Here is a 27413-nt window from a genome sequence, read left to right on the forward strand (position 1 = left end):
CTTTTGAAACATTTGATGGAGCTGAAATTTAAAATGTAAATGCAATTTTAATTTTTTTTGCTAGAAATAAAAGACAAAATATATTTGCAGTGAACATTAACCAGTCAGATATATTTAAAATGAACAAGATTAAGCCAGTAAATCTAGCAAATATTGTAGTGTTACTTTTGGCCGTTTTGTTACTTGGGTCAAAAGTAACAATGTGCAACTTTTGTTTAAAGTGAAGTTATATTAGGGTTGTTCTGCATTGATACAAAATAAAAGCTGTTTTTTAAAAAAAACACTGTTGTGAATAGTGACTACAGCAAAAATAAACTTTTAAAATTAGATTTTTATGAAAAATGTTACTTTCGTCTTCGCTTTCCCATATTTTTTCAATGGTATGTCCCAAAATCATTTTACAATTGGATTCAAGTTAAGTGAATTCATTTGACATCATAATGAACATCCTGCAAAACTCTCTATGAATCTATTTTTCTAAGAGCATCCCACACTTGATGTGAGCAAAGTGATGCCTGTTAAATATCAACAATGGTTTAAAAACATTATGTAACCCAGATTACTGAAGGGTTATATTTGTACATTTATAAAATAATATAAATGATCAGGGGATAAAACAACATATAACTGTGGATTCATTGTTCTAAAATGTTCTTAATAAGAAATAAATTGTTTAAAAATAATAATGTGAAATATTCACATGTTATTGGTTTAACCAATCAGTGATGTGTGGGAGGGATTTGCGCTTGCTGACGCAGTGGGAAGAGATCGCCAGACTGTGGAGGAAGAGAGAGTGAGATCGCTAGATTTGATGATTTAAACTGTGAAATTAGATTATAACTTTGAAACTAGTTTGAGAAACTTACAAAAAGCTTTCATAGAGAAGTATTTGAAGAGGATTCAGTCGTTAAATTGTTCCTGTGACGATCGATGGGAAAATTGCATCATTGTGTTGTTGAGTGAATATATGGACATGGTGAGTTTAATTACTTTGTAAACACTCTGAATTTAATGTTAAATGACGAACAAACACAGTTTGTAGAGAAACAAGAGTTTATTTTGCTGTTGTGTGATATATACTGTATTTAGTTTTCTCCACGTGTTATTATTTCCCTTCACGTGTATGTTCACATGCATATCGCCTTGTATACATGCCTAAAAAAAAGAGATACAGGTTAATTGTAATGATTATAATGTTATTTGCTTGTATGTGGAAATACTTACCTGATATAATGATATCATTGACTAAATGTAGTCATGCTTTTGGCCTTTTGTACAGGTCAGGTTTTTTTTCTTTGGTGTTTTTGATTGAAGACTGATTCACATTGATGGCGGGCCAACCTATTCGGACACTAGAAAAGGAAACTGGAAATTCACCCTACTGAACCAGGAGAGTACTTTAATACTTTTTATTTTTCCAGCTCAAGGTAAAAGACTGTTTTTTTTCCGTTTCTGGATAGAGACTGTTCGTGTTTTTCCCTGAGAACTGATTAAGAAAAAAGACTAATACCAGCGCACGGACACTTGAAAATCAAACTATTTTCCTTTTGAAGTGAAATGAGAAATACTGAGTTTGTTGATTCTGAACAAGTGGTTTTCTTTACATTTTCAATGTAATTTCAATTGAACTTTATTTTGTTTTATTGTGTTTTAATTGTTTTATTGTATTTTGTTAATTTTATTTTGGGGAAAGATCTGCAGAAAAATATATCTATAAACATTTCAAATACTTACCTATATAGTGGTTTCTGTCATTTTTCAGCAAATGCTCATTACCTCCAGTAGACGAATCCTAGGCTTCCGATGTCCAGATTGATTTGATAGTGTAACCTGTTACAATTACATTTCAATAGTAAAAAATCCTGAATGGTTGAAAGTGGAGAGAGGTGTCTGGATGCAGACCTAGTGCAGTGCAATCTGAGCTGCATCCAATGCTTTTTAATGCGCTCACCAAACCCCATCCCTAACCCTACCCCTCACCGTGATGTCACTCACTCCATTGAGTTCATTGTGTCTGGCTTTGCATCGCTGAGTGATGCAATCTCAGCTTGCATCATAAAGGCTGCATCCAGATACTATTGAAAGTGGAAAACTAAAAAAGTATTTTTTGTTTGTTTTGTCACAAATATTTGTAAAAAGTCAGCATAAAGTAGTCTTTGTTTATCAGGAATACATCTTTTATATGACAATAAGACCTATAATCCTTCTGGGCAGCAGTACAGTAAATGTACATTGTACAGCTAATCAATTTTTCTGTATAGGTTATGTATGAAGTTATGATAGCAGAAGTGTAACTTTCAGTAGCATAAAACAATCCAGGAACTCTGAAAATATAAAACTGAAAGAAAAAAGACATTCAAAGATTACTTTTTATTCATACCACATTTAACCCTTTGATGCACACGCTATGTAAAACCACTTCTAATGCACAACATGAGTCTAAAATGACCCACATTTCTTATGTAAGTTCATGCTTGGCTGGGATTTGTTTAGTTTCATCTTTTGAAATCAGTTTATCTCAGTATAAAGCTTTCCTTTATAGAAACACTCCCCAATATACCAACAAAACATGCAAATAAATAAGGATTTGTGAAAAACAAGTTATTGAGAAATTCTTGAAATACCAAGTGAAGAAATTGATTTATTTCAAAGATAGAGAAAGTCAGAAATCAGTCGGGGCACTTTAGACACATATGTCCATCAAAGGGTTAATTGGTGCATTTGCTGTGTGAAGGCTTTGCTGCTACTATTTTATTGTCCTCTCAGAAGTGTCAGGTAAAATCAACTGATCACAAGGCCCATAGACATATGCACAATTCCACATCAGTAATATGAACAGAACTGTTTAGTAAATGTCAAGCTGTTTTTATCCTATAGTAGATTGGAATAACTGTATACTGTTTCCAAATTGCTTTACAAATAAAAGTTGGTGGAAAATGATTGTTAATGTTGTGCTTTTGTATTTATTTATTTTTTTCAGTGTTATAGTATTGTGTATGCAGAGCTCCACGAAGCACAGAAAGAAACCCTCTGCTTGACAAAAAAAGGTAAAAAAACAAAAATATGTACAAACATTTTTTTTTTTTTTTGAATCTGCATAAATTAGTCCTTGTTTATTTGTGCAAATGCAATCAGGAATACATCTTATCTTATGGCAATAGTAAGACTCATAATCCTGCTGCAATTTTTGCAACTTGATGGTAAGTAAATCTTTCAAAAAAATACAAAAATAACCCTCAAATTGCTCAAAATGTCCTCTTAGTGAGTATCTTCACACCTGAAAGGGATACTCCTGCAAGTAAAGCAGCAGTGGTCGTGGCAGAGGCAGTTTTGTATGGCAGTCAGTGTGTCTGTTTATAGTGAGTCGAGTGAGGTGCTGTAATGTGGGAAAGGCTTGAGGCCTGTGAAGAGGCTTTCTGAGCTTCAGTAGTATCCCAGTGTCCTTTGCCACCATATGATGGTGGTCCTCTGCTTTTTTCTCCTCTTCGGGACGTGCGGATGAATAGTGGTGCACGAGACTAGGAAGAGCAGAAAAGGACAGCAGGCAGGACCGAGCTGGAAAACTGGAATCCAGACGGAATCGGCCGCTGTCGTACTCTATGCGGATGTTAGTAGGGCCTCTCCAGGTCTGTACAGAGAGGGTGAAGAGGTAAAGCGGATGACTGCTGTCCCGCACGAGGAAAGTACCTTCAGGTGCTCCGATTAGGGCAGCCCTCGCATCGCCAGCTGTCAAACCACCCCAGTACCATCCTGAAATACAAACAAACTATATGACGTGTGCAGCTTGGTGAGGTGTGTTCATCATCATAAACTAAATATTACGCAGAACATTCATTCATTTTCCTTGCGCTTAGTCCCGTTTTTATCAGGGGTCACTAAAGTGGAATGAACCGTCAACTATTCCTGCATATGTTTTGCGAAGCGGATGCACATTCTGCTGCAACCCAGTACTGGGAAACACCCATACACATTCACACACACTTATACAATTTTGTTTATCCACTTCACTAATAGCGCATGTCTTTGGACTGTGGGGGAAACCGGACGGAGCAAACCCATGCAAACACGCAAACTCCACATAGAAAAGCCAACTGGCCCAGCCGGGACTCAAATCAGCAACCTTCTTGCTGTGAGGCAACAACAGTGCTAACCACTGAGCCACCGTGCCACCCACAAACAATATTGATAGCAATTAAAAATATGTATATTTCATACACAGTGGTCATTTAAAGTGCTTTACATAAACAGGAATAAAAGACAAGTATAAGAAATTTCAAATAAATACTAAAAACTGAAGAAAATGTGTTAAAACAGGTTATAAAAGAATAAAAACAAAAAAGAAAAACATAAGTGCGATCTGTCGGACGTAGTACAGTGCTCATTCAGTAAAGGCACAGCTAAACAGATTCAGATTGATTTGAACATGCCTAATATTTGAGCTTAATGTCGGTTTAGTTTAACAGCAGCTTGTGAGCCACTACTCATAATAAAGTATCTCTAAAATATAAGATCATAATATCTAAGGCTTTTTGAACCAAAATTATTAGCACTTCTGTAAAATTATATATTTTTTTTCGAAATAACTCCTTATTTACACCACTGTTTGTTATAATGTAATAATGTGACTTAACTCTGCCTTCACAGACAAATCATGCTCTATTTAGCTCAGCCCACTGATTCATACTGCTGGTAAATAACTAGAGAGGCAAATAAGCAGCAAACCAAATTATAAAGAAGACAAAACTATGCAGTGACAATATATGGAAAACATGTCCTTCCTTTTTATGGCAACATTAGGAGAAGGCAGATGAACTTTATTTTTAATAATAAGATCAGTTCATTGGTTCGTTTTACTGTGGTTTTGTGGTAATTCAACACTGAAATTTAGAAAGACTGAAACTGAAAGATGACTCTGCGCCCACTATATTGGATTCAGCAGTAAAAGTAGGTAACCTCTTTTAATTCCATGTGCACTATTGCTTTTTTCTTTTAACAGACTGATATAGTGAGTTCATTTGCATTTTAAAGTGAATCACAGCAGTGTCCATCTATAAAGGACGTAAACTGTCAAACATGCATACAGAAGATTTTATTAGTTGGTACACAGCTAAAAACATTTGAATATTTCTAAATATGCTGTAACTCTCAGCCAATAAATCAGTGGGCTTTACTTCAGAATCTACAACTACACCTATTAAAACTGTTATAGGATGAGGGGTCAAATAGGACAGAAGAAACCCCTCTTACTTTTAAATGATGAATTTTTATATTAAAATCATTGAATGTTCTGCCAAAGAATGACAGTGGCTTACACATCGGATGGCCTGACCAAATTAACAGCTAATTATGGTTTTGCAGTGAAACTACTGTAAAATTGCATTAACAGTAAAATAAAGTCATTTTCCATATGTCCTCAAGGTTGTTACCTGAGGTGTTCAGGTGCTGGAAGGTGGTGGTGATGAAGTGAAAGTCCTCAGAGTATGGAGCTGCTTGGTGCTGCTGGGTTTGTTGAACTTCAGATTCACCCCTCTCATTTTGAGAACCTGTACCCCTTGTAACCATTCCTGACTGGTTCCTCTTATGGAAGAAAAAGCATTTCTTAAGAATGATGATTGCATTGTATTATGTTGCCACCAGATTTAAGTTCTACAGGTGAGATAGCAGTGTAAATATAAATAATAATAATTCAGTGTCAAGAACAGGAGAAGGCAGTCAAATGCTGTTTACAAGTTGTAGCATGTTACAAACATGTTATAAAACATTTGATATATTTTATATAGATAAGCATATATGGTATTGAAAAGTCTGTAAGTTTATTTTTGTTTCAAGATCTGTCTTAATGAGAAATACTAAAGAAAAACATTTTTTTAATTATATTAAAAATTAATATAATTAATTATTAATATAATTACTTTTAATTATTATATAAAAAAATTTCTGTTATACCGATCCTAAGGTATGCGTTTGATTTTTTATTTAATTTATTTGTTTGTTTGTTTGTTTTTTAGGACAACAGTATCTCCAGCAGGAAAAAAAATGCCCAAAAGTTTCATTTTAAATTGTAAAGAAATCTGTGTTTTTGAAACTAATGAAGACAGCAGAAGTCTATGATTCATTTGTATTATTTAGCCTGACATATTTACTACTCCAAAATAATTTAATCTTTCAAAAAAAAAAAAATATTGTCTTCAGAGGGGAATTATTTTGTTGTTTTTTACCCAGACATTATTTTAGAGTAGTAATCACAATATAGTGAAACCGTGATATTTTTATCCAAGGTTATCATACCATTATAATCTTATACTGAACCATGCCTATTTGAAATCACTGGAAGGAGAGTACTGTAAATAGTGAGTACAGTTTAATTTTTTTGTGAACTGTCCCTTTAAGTGAGAAACATAAACACTCATTTCTTAGAAGCTCGGGTAGGGTGACATTTAAAAAAGGAAGTAAATACTTTCTCTTTAAATGTTAACAAAAGAGTTTACATACAACGCTTTTAGAGATTATAGGACAACTGGAGACATCAATGTTTTTTTTCTACAAACACCAAGTCTATAGACTCTCTTACCGGCTTGTTTGATATTTAGACAAAAAAGTAAATCATAAACCACACACACACAAACCATGTCCATAAAATGTTTATAATAAATGACATCAATCAGATTCAAGTCTGAATTACAATCGCACACCTTTTAAAAATAACAAACTATCTAAATAAATTAAATATTATATATTTTGTGCGCCTTTACTTAACGAAAATTTTATGTTCATAACTTATGTTCAAAACCATGCACATGCTGCTCCTTCAGATTAACCACAAACCAATACATTTTCCAACTAAATAAACTAAACTCAAAAAACTATATTGCTTGTTCAGACTACTTATTAAAAATGAGCTGAAACAACACAACTCTTGAGATTTCATTGAGACAACTACATTTTTTGAATGTTCAATCCACATAAATGTGTTAAAATTGTTAACTTAATCAATTTGTGTTGGGACATGAATTAATAGTGTGGAACAGTGCATTTTTACAGTATAAAGCTTATATATATATATATATATATATATATATATATATATATATATATATATATATATATATATATATATAAACCTTAAATTATTCAAGCCTTTACCAAACATCTACACTTCAGTGGATCTTGTATGCATGTGTGAAGTTTAAAACTGATTCAATGTGCTTTGAAATTTTTATAATTGTGCTGAGAAGAACATACAGTTTAAAGTCTTATTCCTCGTGGTGAATAGCAAACTTAGATAAAACAGAACAAAATAGAACAAAATCTAACATTTCGAAACATCAGCAGCTTTGCAAGTGGGTTTGGAATAAACAAGATGTGTTCAACACGTAAATAGTAATTTAATCACACTCTAAAAAACGCTGGGTTGGTTTTTTAACCCAAATGCTGGGTTGAGACTGCTGGGTAACAAAATTGGGTTGATTCAACCCAGCAGTTTTTAGAGTGCATACATAACGTACATGACGTAACCTCATTTGATCAAAACTACAGTGAACCTATCGAACGGGTTTGGCCGCTTTATGCACTTCCTAAAAAGAACCAGGAATTTTTGAAAGTACAAAACATTTCTTACCTTTGTGGGCATTAAAATCGTCACCTCCTGTACGTCACCAATGGACAGCAGAATGTGAGGTGACAGTTAGAAATTTGACACACTGTAAAATCAACGCGAATACAAGTCCTGTCGTGAGCCAAAACTGCTGACATGATTGTTCCAGCAAGACTATAATGAGGACAAACCCGTCCACAAATCGTGAAGACTTCAACAGTGTATATTGGAAACAAGAACAATCCCTAAAAACTGAAAGAGTCGGATATTCTCGAGGGAGTCGCGAGGGCCAAACTCTGACGCAAAACAACACAAAAAAGCTTCGCAGCTGTAGTAGTCTAACGAGAGCAATAGGTCGTTTGGCTTGGTGTGTTATTATTTTCCTGAAATAAAAGCGCTGAGAAACGCCTCGGTCGCACGTTTGGCTGTTTGGTGAGTTGACGCAAATTCTAGGAAGCGCGTTCCAAGAAGCGCGTACATCTGAGCGCGCGCGCGGCCGCATCGCTCCTTCGCAGAACTGCGCTCTCGAGCCGCTGCGCTCCCATTGGCTGCTGCGCGCCGTTGATAAAGCGCCCTGACCGGTTTCAGCTGCGGATGAGTTTCCCGGTAAAGAGCTTTCCAGGAATGCTGAAACAGTGGCTGAAATTGACCTCTGCGCCTCTTGCTGCAGCATTGCACTGAGAGATCCCTGATGATGGTGATTATGCATGGGGTGGTGTGACTGCAAGGTAAGTCGGATTCCAGAAAATGTGAACTGCCAGAATAGTTGTTATGTATCTAACATCCTGCTTAAGGATAGTGCTGGTTGGGTTTCAAAAACACACACTGGAAAGCAATACATGGAAAACTAAACGAATAACTAAATAATATATTTCTAAATGTTATATTATAAAACATAATTTGGTAACACTTTAGAATAATTGTCAATTAGTTAATGCATTTACTAAAATTAACTAAGTATGATTATTCTTGTAAAGCATTTATTTTTGATTATAGATCAACATTAAATATACATTAATAAAAACCACATTTTGCTTTTTAACATTAGTTAATGCACTGTTAATTGACTTAAACTAACATTTAACTTACATAAATAATATTAACTAGATAAATTAATACCGTAATAAATGTATTTCTAATTGTTTGGTTATGCTAGTAAATACATTTACTAAAATTAACTATAATGGACCATTATTTTAATGTGTTGCAAAATAATTTTAATGTCTGACAATTTTTATTGTGTTTTTACTGAACTTTAAATGTACGTGGATCAAATGTACTACTTTTTATGAATTCAGTGTGATTTGTGTAATGTTTTTCAGCTTTACGGTTATTAGATCAGGGGTTTTAAAACTGTTTGTTTGGGAGTGCTCTGGTTCCATGTAGTGTTTGGAGAATAAGCATTTACAGCTGTAAAACAATATAAAGATAAATCATAATTAAAATAAATAAAATGATGATTTAATAAAATAATTAAATATACCATTTAATTCAGTTGGAAAATAATGTATGGTAAGAAACTCGAAAATATTATTTTAAGCCCAGTTTAAAAATCCCTGCATTAGATACTTATTCAACTTTAATATATAATATAACTGAAATATATACAGTTAGAGGCAAAATAATTAGCCTTCATGTAAACTTTCAATTCTCATAAAAATAATTATTTGTTGTGCTGTTTAACAGAGGAAAGGCATTTTTAATCATAATAATAATCAGTTTATAATAATTATTATTATTTTTTCTTTTTTTAGCCATAATGACATTACATAACATTTTACAAGTTATTTTGCAAGATATTCAGCTTAAAGTGCAATAAATTCCTAATATTTACTCTCAAAAATATGCAGAAAAAATTTAAAGGAAGAAATAAAAAATATTATATGAAATACTGTGAAACTTTTTTTGCTTCATTAAACATAACACACAAAAACATCGTTTTTTTAAGTCAAAATGTGCTCTGTTAAATGGTTGAGCGCCCTGATAAAATTACTTTTAACAAGACAAGAAAAGATTTAATAAGACAGATTAATGTATTTTATTGGGAATTATTACATAAAAATCATCACCTAAACAACACCTTTATGTGGCCTTGTAAACCATGCCAGAATATGTATCAGAGTGAAAGGAGATTATCAAAGTCAAACATAAAAAATGATAACAAGGAAAGGTACAGCTTAAGCAAGAAACTGGCTACAGAGAAATGAGGGTGAAATGAAACGTGTATTAGATGTCATTTAAAATGTTTTGTTTTTACTGTAGGCCTATGAGTCTAGCTCTCATCTCCATTCTCTCCAGCTCCTCTGATGAGCCGCTTGTTCCCTCGTTTCCCTGTTGGGCCTTTTGGCTTGCTGAAGGCTTGCCTCAGCGCATGGTGTTTCGGGTATACCTCTTCATACAGAAAATCCTCCGTCAGCCCGTCTCCACTTTCAATCTCCATCTACATACATACATACATACATACATACATACATACACACACACACACACACACACAGTGAGAGATTACTTAAATTACCTAAAGAATTAAAAGTAAATGTCAAAAGGTAGCTTTGTGAACTTTCACTAACTTGAAAATTGTGGGAGCAGTACAATTAAAAACAAATTAAATATATCAAAAGTAAAGTAATTTCATCATAGAATGATTTCTGGATGATCATGTGACTAAAGACTGCACTGTAAAACCTTAAATCAGCAGTTTTCTGTATTTTGTGATTCATGTTTTTGTTTTTTCCATATTTATTTAGGCTTTTAAATTGGATTATGGGACCTTGATCTTTCTTTCAATAACATTTAACCTTGAAACTTTAAAAAAAAAGTGACTTTCATTGACATTTTTATTAGTTTAAAGTGATATATTGTCTGGGTCGGTGTATATTATGTGTATATTATTGTATATTATGCTACAAAAACCTTATAAAAAATCTTTATTTTATGTTACTTTTAGACTTATTACTCTACATATTATTTATATTTTTTCAAACTACAAAAAATTTAATAAAAGTCACTTTGTCAAACTGTAGAGTTGAGTTTTAAGCATCAAAAGTCGACAAAGCAGAGATCAAGTTCCTATAATTTAATTCACAACCATAAATAAATGGAAACTGGTAATTAACAATTTTTTATGGTGGAGTGATAATGCTAAAATGTTCTTAGTGATGGTAATAAATTATATTTTTAAATATATTAAATAGAATAATATTTTAAAATAGTTCCCTTTACAGTGTTTGTTGATCAAATAAATGTGCATAAGAAGCTTTCTTCAAAATCATTGGAAAAAAACACTACCAAACCAAATAGTTTGAAGGGTAACGACTATAAAAATGATCGATAATATATAAAAAGCAATAAATAAATGTGACAATTTTGCAAAAATAATTCCATACAATGCAAATATATTTTAATAATGTAATCATTATTATTATGCATCTATTCAATAATTTTCCTTCAGGTTTGTCCCTTTATTCATCAGTGGTCACCACAGTGGAATGAGCCGCCAACTTATCCAGCATAGGTTTTACATAGTGGATGCCCATCCAGCTGCAACCCAGTACTGGGATACATCCAAACACTCTCATTCACACACATACACTACGGACAATTTCAGTTAATTCAATTCACCAATATAGCGCATGTCTTTAGACTTGTGGGGGGAAACCGGAGTACCCGGAGGAAACCCACGCCAACACAGCGAGAACATGCAAACTCCACACAAAATCATTTTCTTTATCAATGCAAAAATGATGTTGTTTTCCATGTTTAGAGCTGGCAATGTTCTTCCCAGTATATAGATTGATAATTGACTGCATCTTGAACAGAATTGTATCTACTCACACTTGTAATTTTATTGTGCATGTTTGTTTGGATGGCCATGTGGGTTTTTTAGTGTTGCTGTAATTTGTTTAGATCAGGGGTGTCTAAACTCGGTCCTGGTGGGCCAGTGTAGAGTTTTGTTTTTCTCAGAAACCTCATGAAAACTTGAACAATATATAAAAACACTGTAAAACTGCTTTATTTATGTCTTACAATTGCATAATGGGAGCTTGGTCTCTGCTCAAACAACTTTTGATGTTAAAAAATTTATCGATTTATTCATTATTTTTTCAGCTTAGTCCCTTTATTAATCTGTATTCCCCACAGTGGAATGAATCGCCAACTTATCCAGCATATGTTTTACGTAGCGGATGCTCTTTCAGCTGCAATCCAACACGGAAACACCCATACACTCTTTCACACACATACACTACAGCCAATTTGGCTCACCCATTTCATCAATACATCACATGTCTTTTGACTGTGGAGGAAACCAGAGCACCTGGAGGAAACCCACGCAAATGTGGGCAGAACATGTAAACTCCACACAGAAATGCCAACTGACCCAGCCAAGGCTCGAACCAGTGACTTTCTTGCTATGAGGTGATCGTGCTACCCACTGCGCCATTGACATAGTAATGGATTAAAACAGTATATTTTGTGAGACACTATATAAAAATCTTTAATATAGCAGAAGCAACACCACCAACTCATTACTTGGTTTTTATAAAGTAGTTTAGATGACCAAATCATGCATAAACTGTAATTTATTATACTAAAAATGCCTATTTGAAAAAAAAAAATCTAAATTTATAAGGCCAGAGATCAAGGTACCAATTTGATTATATAAACACTTTATATTTTTACCAGTTTTTAACATTTTTTGTAATTATCATAAATAGTTTAACCGCAAATTTATTCCCCTTTAACACAGCTCACTTTGCTGACAGTTGTTTATAGACTCAACTATGATTTGACAGTATTTTCAGTGGAATGTCCTGAAAAAATTTTAACCCAAACTATTGTGATTTTATTTGTTAGCACAGTAAGAATGTAAAACTTTTAATAACACTATTTATTCATGACAGATTGACCAGTAACATATATATATATATATATATATATATATATATATATATATATATATATATATATATATATATATATATATATATATATATTTTTTTTTTTTATGGGACGGTTTAAAGCAACTATTACATTTTACTGTAGCTACAGCACTCTCAAGTAAAGCTTACACACTACATACTTGTGTATTATGCAATTAACTGTCTATTATATAAAATTTATATGCTTATTATGCCAATCACCATTATGTCTGCAAACCCCTCACCCACCACTGTGTTAATTAAAAAGATAGTTCACACAAAAATAAAAATTCTGCCCTGATTTACTAACCCTCCACTTGTTTCAAACTTGAGTTTCCTTTTTTTCTGTTGGACACAAAGGAAAATGTTGGAGAAAAAAACAGCCATTGACTTCCATAGGGTTTTGTGTTCCTACAATGGATCTCATTAGCTTCTTTTTCCCAACATTCTTCAGAATGTAATATTTTGTGTTCAACAGAAAAAAATTCAAAAGTTCAGAACTGTTTATGTCTGAGTAAATGATGAGGAATAATTCATTTTTGGGTAAACTCTCCCATATAACGTCTGATTTATGAAAATATATGCAAATTAAATATATGAAATGATATGATATATGATATGATTTGATATGATGTGATACAGTATGATATATTATATGATATGATTCAATACAATATGATATATATGATATGATTTGATATAATTTGATATGTTACAATGGGATATATAATATGATATGATACGATACAGTGTGATATGGTATGATAGGATTTGATATGATATGATATGGTACGATACAATGTGATATATATATGATACGATGTGATATGTCATATGATATCATACGACATGATACAATATCATACAATATGATGTGATACAATACCACACAATGTGGTATGATATGATATGATTTGATGTGATGTGATATATAATCAGTGCTTAATTTGAGCCGTATAAAGCTAAAGTCATGATAACTATTGGCCCTCAACAATATTTTTATTCAATCAGCTTTCTTATGTTTACAATCACTCTCATTGATTGGTGATTGTTTCGCGCACAGTGAGCAGCGAAAACAAATAATGGCATAGTGACCTGCATAAATAATAATCTGTATTTTCAAAATGGCATAAAGGTAGTCAGGCATTTAATCTTTTAAAACCACAAGTAAATCTGATAATGAGCCTGATCAAAAGATCAAGAAGAAGAAACTGTGCGAATGGATCAGGATAGCTGGAGATAAGTGAAGCAATCTCAAGTCAGACAGAAAACATGACAGTACAGCTAATGTGAGCTCTTCTTGAAGTCTTCTTGAGTGAGTCATTTAATGATTTTTTTTCGCTTGGTACATGAGAGTGTAGTGAGCTGAAGAGTGATTGTTCATACGATTTATGTTTGTAGCTTGTTCTTATTATCCATGACTGGCCTATTACGTTATATGGCACAAAATAATTAAAGACAGTTAAGAAATATGATGCTCTTTTTTTGCGCTATCACCGTTTAATGATGTCATGTTCATGGAAAACTGAACTTGTTTGAAGGATGTTGGTCACAGTAACTTTTATTTCCTGGTTTTGTTCTTGGAATTATTCATTTACAAATTAAGCACTGTATACGATACAATGCAATACGATATAATATAATATGATACAATATGATATGATATGATATGATATGATTTGATAAATTTTGCTGTTTACTTTTTTATTTAGATCATCACCTTTCATCAGTTTTGTCCAAATTTATACCCAATATATATTCATATATCCAATGGTTATAATATGTACAGTTGAAGTCAGAATTATTAGCCCCACTTTAATTTTTTTTCTTTTTTAAAATTTTGACAAATGATGTTTAACAGGGCAAGGAAATTTTCACAGTGTGTCTGATAATATTTTTTCTTCTGGAGAAAGTCTTATTGGTTTTATTTTAGATAGAATAAAAACTGTTTTTAATTAAAAAAAAAACAATTTAAGTTCAAAATTATTAGCCCTTTTATACTATATAATTTTTTGATTGTCTACAGAACAAACCATCATTATACAATGGCTTGCCTAATTGCCCTATCCTGTCTAGTTAACCTAATTAACCTAGTTAACCCTTTAAATGTCACTTTAAGCTGTATTGAAGGGTCTTGAAAAATATCTAGTACAATATTATTTACTGTCATCATGACAAAGAAATAATACATCAGTTAATAAAAATGTGTTACTAAAACTATTATGTTTAGAAATGTGTTGAAAAAATCTTCTCTCCATTAAAAAACAGGGGGGCGAATAATTCTATCTTCAACAGTATATATAACCAATTTTTACAATATTTTAAATACACCGTAAAAAAAAATGCTGGGTTCCACACAATTAAATCATGTTCAACACAAATGGATTAGCTTCACTGAACAAATTTAAGTGAATTAAGATAAAACAATTAAGTTGTCCCAAAATAATCTCAAGAGTTGTGTTGTTTCAGCTCAATTTAAATAATTCTTTTAAAATAAAATATTTTGGAGTGTATATATTGCATATATGGCATATATTTAATATATGTGATCAGATTTCTATATGAGATCCCTTTAAGGCTACAACAACTAGAGCATGAAGACTCCCACATTCCACACTTATCAGTTAATTGACTGCATTATCTTGGGTTCTGATGTTCAGCAATTTGTGTTAGTGTACCTTTTTGGCGATCTCTATGTGATAGTCTCTTTCGACCTCATCCAGCAGTCGATTCTTACAGCTGGAGTAGAGCATCCTTTCTTTAATGCTACAGCTATACCCAGGCATGGAGTAGATGAAAACTGCTCCACATATACCAACACAAACATGACCAACATTAGCTTTAAAGACAAAAAACATCAACTGGAACGAGGTCTCTAGTGATACTGGCACTAACCTACAGCTTCCAGAGGCTGTCCTTGATGTGCGTGCTTGTAGAGAAAGAAGTGGTATCGCGGGGCATCAGTGGGGATTCTGCTTGGCAGCTCTTTGGTCTCTGTTGGACTAGTGTGGACCAGTTCAATAGTCTCTCGTTCAGTATCTAACCTCTTAAAGATGATACAAAAAAAGCTTAATATAGTAAAAAACAAACAGCTTAATCATTCACTACCATTCAAAAGCCTGCGTGCAGTACAATCATACACTCAAAAATGTGTTTGCTATTTGTTCAAACCACTTATTTAAAATAAGCTGAAACAACACAATTCTAGAGTTTATTGGCACAATTTAGATGTTTTATGTTCCGTCCTCTTAAATTTATTTGTTAAAAACTCGACTGTCTGGAACCCAGCATTTTTTACAGGGCACACAATTAATTCAGATTGTCCCAACACAAATCAATTAGGCTGTTAATTGAACATAAAACAGTTGAGTTGTCCCAAATAATCTCAAGCTCAAAGTATCAGCTGATTTTAAATACGTAGTTTGAACACACAGCAAAAGATCATTTTTGAGCGTATTTGTAAAACTTAAATTGCATTAATTGTGTTCAGTAATTGTGCAAAGATGGATTTAATTTAATTTATGTTTCTAATAAATGCTGTTCTTTTGAAATAATGTATTCATCAAAAACCCTGAAAAAAGCATCAGTGTTTTCACTAATATATTAGGCAATGCAGTTTTTAACACCTTTAAAAAATACACATTTCTAGAGAAGCAAATCAGCATACTAGAATGATTTCTGAAACATCATGTGACACTGAAGACTGGAGTATACACTCTAAATAGTGCTTAATAGCATGGCTCAAGATTATTTTAAGTGTTACTTGGCACCTATATATTTTCTTTCTTTAAACTTAATATATTTAAAGAATAGCACCTTGACCATCTAAAGAGCAACTAAAGAACTAATATAGTGTTATTTAATATTTTAAAGAGATATTATAGTTAAAGTAAAAACTATACTATACTATACTATACCATTCAACACTACACTACACTATACTTTACAACAATATACTAGACTACACCATACTATACTTTATTACACTACAATATACTACACTACACTATACAATACTATACTACACTATAGTACACTACACTACACTATACTTTACTATACTACACTATACAACACTACACTATAATATACTACACTACACTATACAATACTACACCATACCATACTACACTATACTATACTAAACTATACCATACCATACTACATTATACTATACTGTGCTACACTACACTGCAACATATCAGACCACACCACACCATATTACACTATACTACACTACACTACTCTACACTATACTTTGATATACTCAGCTTCAAGTGGTTTCAAATCTTTTTGGAGTTTCTTTCTCCTGTTGAACACAAAACTAAAAAAAATACTGTGGAGGTCAATGGTTACAGGTTTCTAGCTTTCTTAAAACTGTCATGTTTGTGTTTAACAGAATAAAACCACATGAGGGTGAGAATTTTGACTTTTTAGAAACTATCCATTTAAATTGGTTCCCCTATGATTACAAGTCAAAGACACACTTAGCAGTGCTAAAAACATCACATCTACCACAAAGAGGTGTTGAAGAAGTAATTTGTATGTATGTGTGTGTGTGTGTGTGTGTGTGTGTGTGTGTGTGTGTGTGTGTGTGTGTGTGTGTGTGTGTGTGTGTGTGTGTGTGTGTGTGTGTGTGTGTGTGTGTGTGTGTGTGTGTGTGTGTGTGTGTGTGTGTGTGTGTGTGTGTGTTTTTAAAGACTTTATTTTAATCTTACAGGCACCAAAACTTTAAACAATAGTTTATGTTTATCACCTAATAAATAGTGTAATCGTTGTATAGCCTGTCTTCTTGTATAGCCTGTTGCATGTGTATAGATAGGTATCTTATAGTATGTTGGTTATGCATAGGTTTTTTCTTAATTGCTCATATGTCCAGTGTTGTGTTTGTATTTATGATTTATTTATGTAGCACCCTCGTTTGCAGAGAATCCTGTTTTATTTAATCAGAAAAATACACTAAAACAGCAATATGTCCACTTATATTATTGCCATCATTTCAGTTGAACATTTAACCACAGGATAACCTGTTTTAGTCTGCTTATTTTATGAATTGCTTTTTAATTCTGCACACCATGCACTGGTAAAAATATATGTAAGTGTCAGTCTACACGATTTAGTGAATGTGTGTAGCACTTACTAGTTGAATGTAATTGATGCGCTTGTGTTTAAACTGCTGTAAAGCATGTTTAGCCTCCTCCTGCAATGGGAATGCTAAACCCTGCAAAGTCGGGTTTTTACTCTCCACGTTGATCTCTGTCTGTATCCAAAACACAGAACACACATGAACTCTTTTTATCACGAGACAAACTATGTTAACAATATGTTTTAATCCAAATAGAAAACAACTGGTGCTACCTTTCCTTGCCCACTAACAGTGGCAACAGGGCGAACAATTCTTCGCTCGTCCTAAACAGAAGAATACAAGAGATTTTGAGAAAATCCACTTAAAGGGATAGATCACCCAAAAGGAATATTACCTCATTATTTACTCTCCCTCGTTGTGCTTTTAAACCTATTTGAGTTTATTTCTTCTGTTGAACACAAAAGAAGATATTTTGAAGAATGCTGGTTGCTTGGTAGTAAAACAATACAAGGGAAGTTATCTTGTGTAGTGTACCAATATATTTTAAAGTATCATCTCTTGTGTTCAACAGAACAAAGCAACCAAAGTAGGTTTTAAACAAGTGAAGGGTGAGAAAATAATGACAGAATTGTCAGTCTTGGGTGAACTATGCCTTTAAAAAACACTCCTCCAAACAAATGAACAATAGCACACTTACCCGTGCCACTTTGTCCTGTCATCATGTGCATTATTAAGACACATATTTATACATTAGATATTAGTGTCAGACAAAAAGATTGAGTTTTTTTATGATTTAAACATATATGTGTCCATCCTCACCTCTGTGATTTTGATCTGATGAAGCTGTTGCTCAGCAGTGGTGAGGGGAGCTGGGCAGGAGGAAGAAGACAGGTGTCGTAGATAACCTTGAAAAGAGATGTCTTCCTGCAGGGCGTAATAATAATAAACAATGCTTAGATAGCACATTGTGATATGAAGGAAAAAGTTTAAAGGTGATAGCAGAGCACATGCAAAACAGTAAATATGCTCGGTTTACTGCTGCAAATCTGAAAATATAAATACTTAATCATATAAATAAAACAAATTAAATTAAAGTTAAACTCTAATATCTGATTCCTTAAAGAACCTTCCAGTTCATTATAATTAAAAAAAAATCTTAAAATGTTAATACTAATAAAGAACCATATTCCAATGCTTTTTGTGTGTAATGGAAAGATCATATGGGGATGGAAAGTTTGTTCCAATATGCCAAAAAAATAAAACTTCATTTTTAAGAGTGTGTTATAATTAAGTTAATGAAAGATCACTTGCCAGGAAAATTGTAAAATGTTCCATTGTGATTGGTCAGTCTTGAAATTCAGGTATCAAATAATGTAAAACACTTAATAACAATTGATTATAATTTGTCAGTGGCAAAATTATATTCTGAAAATGTGTTCTTTTGTAAGGTGGTTAAAATGTAAGGTGGGACTTGATTCATCCACTGGGAGTGGACTTGATAGGTTGTTGTTATGTATTATCGGTTGATTTCATTTCAGTGATAGGCCTATCATCGGAGCAAAAAGATGAGGATTATGATGCAAAAATGAAGGATGCTATTTTAATTAAAGGTTAAGTTATGACATGGATTTTTCCTATGACTAAAAAAAAATATAAAAACCTTAGAAAAATATTTTATTTGGTGAGTGGGCAGCACGGTGGCGCAGTGGAAAGCACAATCGCCTCACTGCAAGAAGTTTGCTGGATCGAGCCCCGGCTGGGTCAGTTGTTTCTGTGTGGAGTTTGCATGTTCTCTATATGTTTGCGCGGGTGTGCTCTGGTTTCCCCCACAAGTCCAAAGACATGCGCTATAGGGGAATTGGGTAAGCTAAATTGTCTGTAGTCTATGTGTGTGAATTGGTGTGTGTGGATGTTTCCCAGTAATGGGTTGCAGCTTGAAGGGCATCCACAGCGTAAAGCATATGCTGGATAAGTTTGCGGTTCATTCCACTGTGGCTACCCCAGATTAATAAATGGACTAAGCTGAAAATAAAATAAATGAATGTGGTGAGTGGTGACTTTAAAAAAAAATCATTACATATATACACTACCTGACAAAAGACTTGTCGTCAATCCCAAATGTAAGAGCAACAAATAATAAATTCTAGTTGGTCATTTGGAAAAGTGACAGATTTTTCTGATGAATGATCTGTTGAACTGCATTCAAATCATCACAAATACTGCAGAAGATTGGAGCCCGCATAGACCCATGATTCCCACAGTCAAGTTTGGTGATGGAAAAATCATGGTTTGGGATTACATTCAGTATGGGTGCGTGCGAGAGATCTGCAAAGTGGTTGGCAGCATCAACAGCCTGAGGTATCAAGACATTTGTGCATTTGTGTGTTCTATACTGTACATTATTTCTGTTAAGTGACAAGACTTTTGTCTGAGCAAAGTCAGATCGTACTGTCCTAATTAAATAATTAAAATCAAGACATGATCATATCTTAATTTGGTAAAATAAGCATGATCTAGAGGCCTTTGCCTTTTATATAAGCCACTTCTGATACCAAATGATCAACTAAGTGAAGTTATTATTTGTTGCTCCTAAATCTTGGATAGGCATCAAGACTTTTTCAGGTAGTGTAGGCCTAAATATAATAAAATTAATTAAAATAAAAAAAATAATAAATAAACACTATCTACATACCTGGACTGTTCCAAACACTTCATCATTTATGTGGCTTCCCCCAAACTCTTTCTTCAGTGTGGCTCGAGTGGCAGCATAAACCATCTTTAACCTCACCTGTGTGGAGTAGAATAAGTGGCCACTGCTGTTATTCAGAAAGGCAACTCACTTGTTTGTTTTACCCAATGGGTAAATATGTCTTTACCCAAAGGGTAAAAATGTCCATTTTATTTATAGAGTGTGAGAGCGCTTCAGTTTATCGTTTGTTTCCTACGTACTGGAGACTGGTCTGGTGACCAGGAGATAAACAGCCACTCATATCCCAGCTGGTTGTGTGAGTCGAGCCGGTACAGGATATAACAGGGTTCCAGGCCATCCAGCATAGGCAAAACACATGCGTCATAGTCCTGATCCCAGCTCTGAGAAACCTCTCTGTATGCTCCCAACACCAGCTGCTCTGAAACACACACACACATACACACGTCATAACACACACAGAGACTACTTACAGGAACCTCAGATAAAAATGTCGGCTATCAGTCTGAATCCAAAAACAGAACAGTTATCAAACACTGCATGTACAACATTCCACAACTCCAAATCTTCAGCTTTTACTTGACATTCTTAAAGGGATAGTTCACCCAAAAATCAAAATTGTGGTTTGAAACTTTATGTTTAAAACATCTTCTTTTGAACAAAGAACGTGATTTTCTGAAATGTTGGGGAAAAATTCAGACAGGGAGAGTAATGATGACAATTTTTATATTTGAGTGCTATCACTTTAAGAGTAAGCAAGTGATCACAAAAAGGTTTGGATTGTTTTGCATTACATAGAAAATCAATCAAAGTACAAAAGTAAATTATTATAATTTTAGCAGTCTCATGAAAATATAATATTAGAGTTGTAAATGACCAAACATGATGAACACCATGCAGTGTGAACTTGTAAACTTCAGGATACAATTAAATTATTAAGGTTTTAAATTGTGGACAAAACTGCAATGAGATAATTACAATGAAAAGAAATAAATTCAAATTACATGTTGTTTCAGTGAGTGTGTGTATATATCATACACACATGACTGTATTGTAATCCCGGAAGATTAAGATGGTCTTCCTGACCAATAACTTTTAATGCTGTCTATATCAAGTGCATGTACTTGGATTTAAGCTTTGCTTTTGTTTCAAATCCATCCATACCATAATCCCGAATCTGATGATATTTTCTAAAACAGCTGTATAAACCAACATCATAATACCCTTATTCACTATAAAGATGTATTCAGGGTGGTGCAGACAAATGCAGACATATTTATTGTGTTTATCAAGTAAGCAAACTATTCTATTCTATATAGTATTAAGTGCATCTTTATTTTTTTTTTTAATTAAGTTTAAAATGTCATATTACACAAAACAGTACAGAGTGTTTTAGTACATTAGTCTATACAACAAAATAAGTGTACTTCCTTAAAGGATGGCAAAACACTAAAAAAGATTATGCTTTAATGCACTTTAAAATTAAAACCTTTTTATTAAGCTTTATTTTTGAATTGTACTTTACAGTAAACAGTAATGAAAGTGTACCCACTTTTAAAATGGCAAATGATTCTTGTTCTGAATATTCATGTCAAGATATTTTGGTATTTGAACCGAATAAACTAAACTGTTACACAGAATGACATTTCTGTTTATCTTGGTGAAAAACATTTCATGTTCTGATACACACATATATTTGAAAGAGAAAAAAATGGAAAATATTTCAAAATTTTATATATGTAGTACTGTTTAAAGTACTGTTAAGAGAACATTTTTAAACATAATAGTTTTAATAACTCATTTCTTCTTTGACATGATGACATTACACATCTTACTAGTCATTTTGCAAGATACTAGTATTCAGTTTATTGTGTAATGTAAAGGCTTAACTTGGTTAATTAGGCCAGTCATTGGACAAAAGTGGTTTGTTCTGTAGCTAATTGAAAAATATATATCTATTATGGGGGCTATTATTGTCCTTAAAAATACATTTTTCATTTAAGAATTTCTTTAATTCCAGTAAAACTAAAAGATTAAGTTTAATATGTCTTTATCTAGATTAATAAGTCTATCTCTAAAAGAAAAATATAATTGTAAATACTTTAAAAGTTTCCTTGTTCCTTTTACATCATTTGGGGATTTAAAAAAACAATTTCTTGTCCTTTAAGACAATTTTCAAAAACTTTTATGATCCACTTGAAATATTGACTATTCAAATACAAACAATTAACAGTAGCCTGAAACTCATACAGTACAAATGATTAACGTGAACATACATAACTCATGATATATTGCACAAGTTTAATGATATTATTCCAGAGATCCGTATAAAGTGTAATGAGGTAAGAGGTACACTTTACCACTGTATACAGGAATGTGTGAAAGTGGAAACCTTTTGGCAAGGTGAAATAACTGACCAAATTTTATAAAATAAATTACCATTGGATCCTAAAATTTCTTTCCATGGATATATATATCCTGTCAGCCCTCTCTTACAAAGCAAAGAGGTCAGATTTATTATAGACATGTGAATAATACAAGCTAAACGTATTATTGCTATTAATTGGAAAAATATAAATGAACTTAGAATTAGAAAGTGGATTGAAAAAATGGCGTTACATATGTCAATGAAAAAGATCACGTTAAGTCAAAAAGAACCAAAATGTGTTTGAAGATATCTGGAGACCTTTTAAGAACTTCCTAAAGTACAATGTAAATGTTGGCAGTCTGCTACAACAACAATAAGCTAAGAGGGAATAGGGGGAGTATCATGGTCTAAACATAAACTCGGAAAACACTCTTTACCTGATTTAAACATTTTCTTTCTTTCTTTTTTTATTTTTTTTAAGGGAATGGGTTGATGGGAGATAGAATAGGGTGTAAAAAGTTTGCTGTGTCTTCATGATCATTATTTTGTAACTGTATAATCTGTTGTGATATGCAAATTTTTAAAAAAGTAATAAATATATTGTACAAAAAAAAGTTGACTACAATGTTGAACAGCTACTCCTACTCACCGCTCCTTATAACAATCTTCAGTGCTCTGAAAGCTCCTCTTCTGGCCTTTATGAGGAACTCTCTTAAGTCTGAAGTTGCTGGTTTCAGCAGAGAGATATGAGGATACAACAAAGATCATACAACAATCATAAAACAGAGCGTAATAATAATAAACTCAATATATCATAACTCATAGATAATCTTAAATAACAGCATTTTGTTTTTTTGACTAAGAAAACGGACTGAAACAAAGGAAATGTTACACTGCTTCCACACTGTGCCTCATTCTTGGCCTCACCATGGCAACAGGGCATCAGGACTCATAAATGATGTAGGTGCAGGTGAGACGGATGAGGAGCGGCGCTTCCGCCCGTCAGCTTAAATTACCTCCCATCATCATCATCATCATTCACATAAAACAGACTAATATTATCACTCCGTTTTCAAAAGCTATATCTACACAACAACATATACTACTGTGAGCAAAAGTTTGGTTTCTAATACTTGAGCAGAGCTACTGAAATTTCTATTCAAAACAACAACAGTTTTAAATAAATCATTTTCATTTGACTTCACATTAATGGATAATCTACGAAAAGTTCATGCAAGTGTATTGATGCAACCTTTAGGTAATGTAATTACAAATGTCTTTCATTTTGCACTTTAATGCAGATTATTATTTTTTTTGTTCACTAACATGTATACTATGATGTATACAAAAAATAAAACTGCAACATTTTATAATAAGGTTGTATTAGTTAATGTCAGTTAATGTATTTACTAACATAAACAAACTTTAAACAATCAACTTAATTTAATGGAAAAACAGTTGTTCATTGTTAGTGCTTAATTCACAGTGTTTATTTTGTAAAGTGTAATAACAACAAAATAAACAACAGAAATCATAGATAAATTGTAATAGCTGCTTTATTGATTTAATAATGCAAATTATATTAATTATAAAGGAAACTGCATTGGTCCTGTGGGTCACAACTGGTCGTTTTACCTTCTATTGGTGGTATATTTAATTTAATAGGCCTCAGAGCACATTAGAGACCATTAAAATGTATGCTAACACTTAGTTTATGTCACAATTGATGTTAACTACTGGCTTATTAGTGCCTATTATTAAGGTAACTGTTTATTAGTAGTTATAAAGTATGATGTTATTCTGCACCTGTAGTTTTATCCAAAACCTAACCCCAACTTTTACCTCAATAACTATTAATAAACAGTTAATTAGTAGTTTATTAAGCTAGTAAGGTTAGATAATGGTTTATTAATATCGTGAATTGTGGCCAAAACTAAAGTGTTACCAAATTAATCAACAGATATAATTTGATGATTTGCAATGGTTTAAAGAGTATTTTTTAAGAGTATTGATGAAATCGTGCTTACCGTGAATCCCCGTCTGATGTGACATCCTGAACCCCGTTGATGCTCCAGCTCAGTAGTGAATTCCAGTTGAGACTCCCAGGTTGTCCTTCTCTATTGTCTTCTTCAGTGGCACTGCTATCTGTGCCCAGCACTGTGGTCCTGCTCACTTCCGCGCAATGACATCAACGCCCCTTGAGCATCTTACCTGGGGAATCCTGTTGGAAACTCGATCTGCGGAACTGAGAAAGATGTGTAGCCTAATATTACACCTGTCAGGGGGAAGAATGGCTTCCAGCACACCTCCTATCCAGTATTATTCACCCGTCATTGATGGCCCTTATGTGCTATAAAGTGGATGACAGCATCTGATATCTGTGTTGATGAGGCCAATGTCACACAAAACTGAAGTGGCCTACTGTTACTGAGAGTCTGGACATTATCTGTTTCTCTCGCTCTTCCACAAACTGTTATGCAACGCTCCAATTGTGAAAAGAAATGGCACATTTATCGCTCACACACATCGAGGACCTGATAGCAGCATATAAACCGGCGAGCTCAAATTCCAGCAGGCTGACATGAGATACCATGCAGGCGACTGCTGACCCCCAACCAGCAGGACAGAATGTTCATTTAGACGACCCAACTAGCCTTTGAAAAGCATTAGGATGACTAAACTGTCCATTGAGGACTTCTTCAGATTGTGTGTGACTTTTGTTTGGTTTGTTTGAAGGAGAAAGTGTTTGTTGTGTTTCTTAAAAAGTGTTTCCATTCATCAGAGTATAGATAATAGGAAAGAATCGAGATAAATCAGATATTGTTTATGTGTGCAAAGACAGAAAGGTAGAAAAGTGACATACCTGTAAGTTTGCTAGTGTTGGCTTCATGTTTAATTCACTCAGCTGGAGCACAAACCCAGCCATTATTCATTATTCAGGCGCAGCCCTCCCTTCAAAGATGCTCTGCAAACATAGAGTCCCTTTCTTCTTCACACATGGCACACTTTTTTAATATAACATCAACTGTGCGAATGCGATGTAGTACTAGAAGGAATTCAACTAATATATAGGCCACATTCAGTATGTTTTCAGCATCACAATTAGTTTACTGACTGAACTGAAACATTTTTAAAAAACCACTAATTCCATGATTCTTTTTTTATATAGTCAGAAACAAAGTGGGATGAATGTTGTCTAATGCTTAAAACAAATGAAGTGAATCAAAATATAGTGTGAATAAAATAAATATTTTTTCCATACATTTAAATTTAACATTTGGTTAATGGTTCTAAAATTTAACTGGCTGTGAGAATAGTGAGTGATAACAAAACAGCACTCCTCCAACCTCTTCACTTTTGTATCACTCTGGCAACAGCTGTCAGTGATGGTGGAGGACTAAGCTCACAATAAATTTGCAATGATGTAGGAGTAAAGACTTGATGTAGTTGCAAATTTAAAAATGTGCAGGCGTTTATTGCTTTCCACTTAGAGCAGAATTGCCACTGACACCTATTCTGGAATCTACCATTGGTTCTTATGTATGTCTCTGTAGTGGTTAAATTCATTCATTTATTTTCTTTTCGGCTTAATCCCTTTCTTAATCTAGGGTAGCCACAGCGGAATGAACCGCCAACTTATCCAGCATATCTTTAAAGCAGCGGATGCCCTTCCAGACGCAACCCATCACTGGGAAACGTCCATACGCACTCATACACTACGGACAATTTAGCCTGCATGTCTTTGGACTTGTGGGGGAAACTGCATGCAAACACAGGGAAAACATGCAAACTCCACACAGAAACGTCAACTGACCCAGCCGAGACTCGAACCAGCGACTTTCTTGCTGTGCTGTGAACTCGCTACCCACTGCGCCACCGTGCAGCCTCTGCAGTGGGTAAATATTAAATATAATTAATTTTGGGCATATGCATGATTTAAAATTTGCTCCAGAGCAAATAGGTTTGACAGATGGGAAGATCAGTTTGATAACTTTATATAAAATAAATATCAAAAGTGGACCATTGTTCTTTTGACTTATTTGCTAAGCAATTATATTTTACAGAAATAATAGTTGTATTTAATAAAACAATTGTGTATTGCAAAAAGATCTGTGTTACTAGTAGTGATTGACAGGTTATACTATTGTTTCATCATCAGATGGCAAAAACAGACTGTGAGTCTGTGTAAAGATATTATAAAGGAGGAAAACTAATGGACATTCAAACAAATACTTGTGAGAAAAATTGCTCTAAAGATAATTTTGACTTGAAGAATGGATAAAAAGATTTATTTTTCTCTTTTGTACAATGCTGTAACACAATATAAAAAAACTACATTAATTTATTTTGCTTTGGCATTTATTTGGCTTTAATATTAGTGAAGTTTGGGATGTCATAGCTAAAAACACAGAAACTTCCACTAATGTTACTTGGTTCATGCTGGTTATTTTTAAAGACCCATATTATAATGATAGGCCAATTATTTTTAGGTTTTTGCAACCATAAAATAACATTGCCAGAAAGTTCATGGTAGGTTTTTTTTTAAATAACCTAAAAGTATATTTTCTGAATGTTGTCTTGCTATCTTTAAGCAATTATTTCAGCAGCCAAAATCAAACATTCTGGGAATCAGAAATTAGCTGGGGTCAAACATGTTTGTTTATGCACAAAAACTATCATTTTTAAGTTACCAATAATATAAAATAAAATGCAAAATTATCCCAGTTTTTGTATTTAGC

The 27413-nt window shown here is 33.3% G+C and overlaps 3 protein-coding genes and 1 long non-coding RNA gene across 7 annotated transcripts in view; 1 reads left to right on the top strand and 3 right to left on the bottom strand.

Annotated features, from left to right (window-relative positions):
• Nucleotides 1–27413, bottom strand: part of qrich1 (glutamine-rich 1) — an 821757-nt gene that overhangs the window by 758443 nt on the left and 35901 nt on the right. The window lies entirely within an intron of this gene.
• Nucleotides 755–6167, top strand: LOC103911824 (uncharacterized). Of its 2 annotated transcripts, XR_015502546.1 has the most exons (4): nucleotides 755–976; nucleotides 1280–3047; nucleotides 5419–5652; nucleotides 6009–6167. It is a non-coding gene; the product is annotated as an uncharacterized LOC103911824 (long non-coding RNA). The 2 variants fall into 2 exon arrangements; XR_015502547.1 differs by lacking the exon at nucleotides 5419–5652 and having other exon boundaries at nucleotides 6009–6106.
• cishb (cytokine inducible SH2-containing protein b) lies at nucleotides 2963–8076 on the bottom strand. 2 transcript variants are annotated; one of them, NM_001114554.2, is given in 3 exon segments: nucleotides 2963–3750; nucleotides 5427–5577; nucleotides 7619–8026. In NM_001114554.2, coding segments are annotated over 3 exon segments (642 nt in total). In that variant the 5' UTR covers nucleotides 7631–8026; the 3' UTR covers nucleotides 2963–3271.
• On the bottom strand, nucleotides 9609–24913 carry twf2b (twinfilin actin-binding protein 2b). Of its 2 annotated transcripts, XM_087272396.1 has the most exons (11): nucleotides 24702–24814; nucleotides 23324–23401; nucleotides 20549–20727; nucleotides 20292–20387; nucleotides 18419–18523; nucleotides 18297–18311; nucleotides 17872–17922; nucleotides 17654–17773; nucleotides 15409–15559; nucleotides 15192–15313; nucleotides 9609–10034 (listed from the first exon to the last, which is right to left on the bottom strand). In XM_087272396.1, the coding sequence occupies exons 1-11, from the start codon at nucleotides 24724–24726 to the stop codon at nucleotides 9867–9869; spliced, it is 1110 nt and encodes a 369-aa protein (XP_087128522.1). In that variant the 5' UTR covers nucleotides 24727–24814; the 3' UTR covers nucleotides 9609–9866.

Source organism: Danio rerio, chromosome 11 (genome assembly GCF_052040795.2).
Source record: "Danio rerio strain M-AB ecotype USA chromosome 11, GRCz13ab, whole genome shotgun sequence".
NCBI classification, from domain to species: Eukaryota; Metazoa; Chordata; class Actinopteri; order Cypriniformes; family Danionidae; genus Danio; species Danio rerio.

Bases quoted from the DNA above. Each gene is read 5' to 3' on its own strand.
- cishb (XM_087271687.1), bottom strand. The intron at 3,751-5,426 runs GTAACAACCTTG...TTTGTATTTCAG, and splicing joins CCAGCACCTGAACACCTCAG to GATGGTACTGGGGTGGTTTG.
- twf2b (XM_087272396.1), bottom strand. From the start codon at position 24,726: ATGTCACATCAGACGGGGATTCACG. The intron at 17,774-17,871 runs GTAGCACCAGTT...TTTTGGATACAG, and splicing joins CTGTTAGTGGGCAAGGAAAG to ACAGAGATCAACGTGGAGAG. The intron at 15,560-17,653 runs GTAAGTGCTACA...ATCATCTTTAAG, and splicing joins GCATCAATTACATTCAACTA to AGGTTAGATACTGAACGAGA.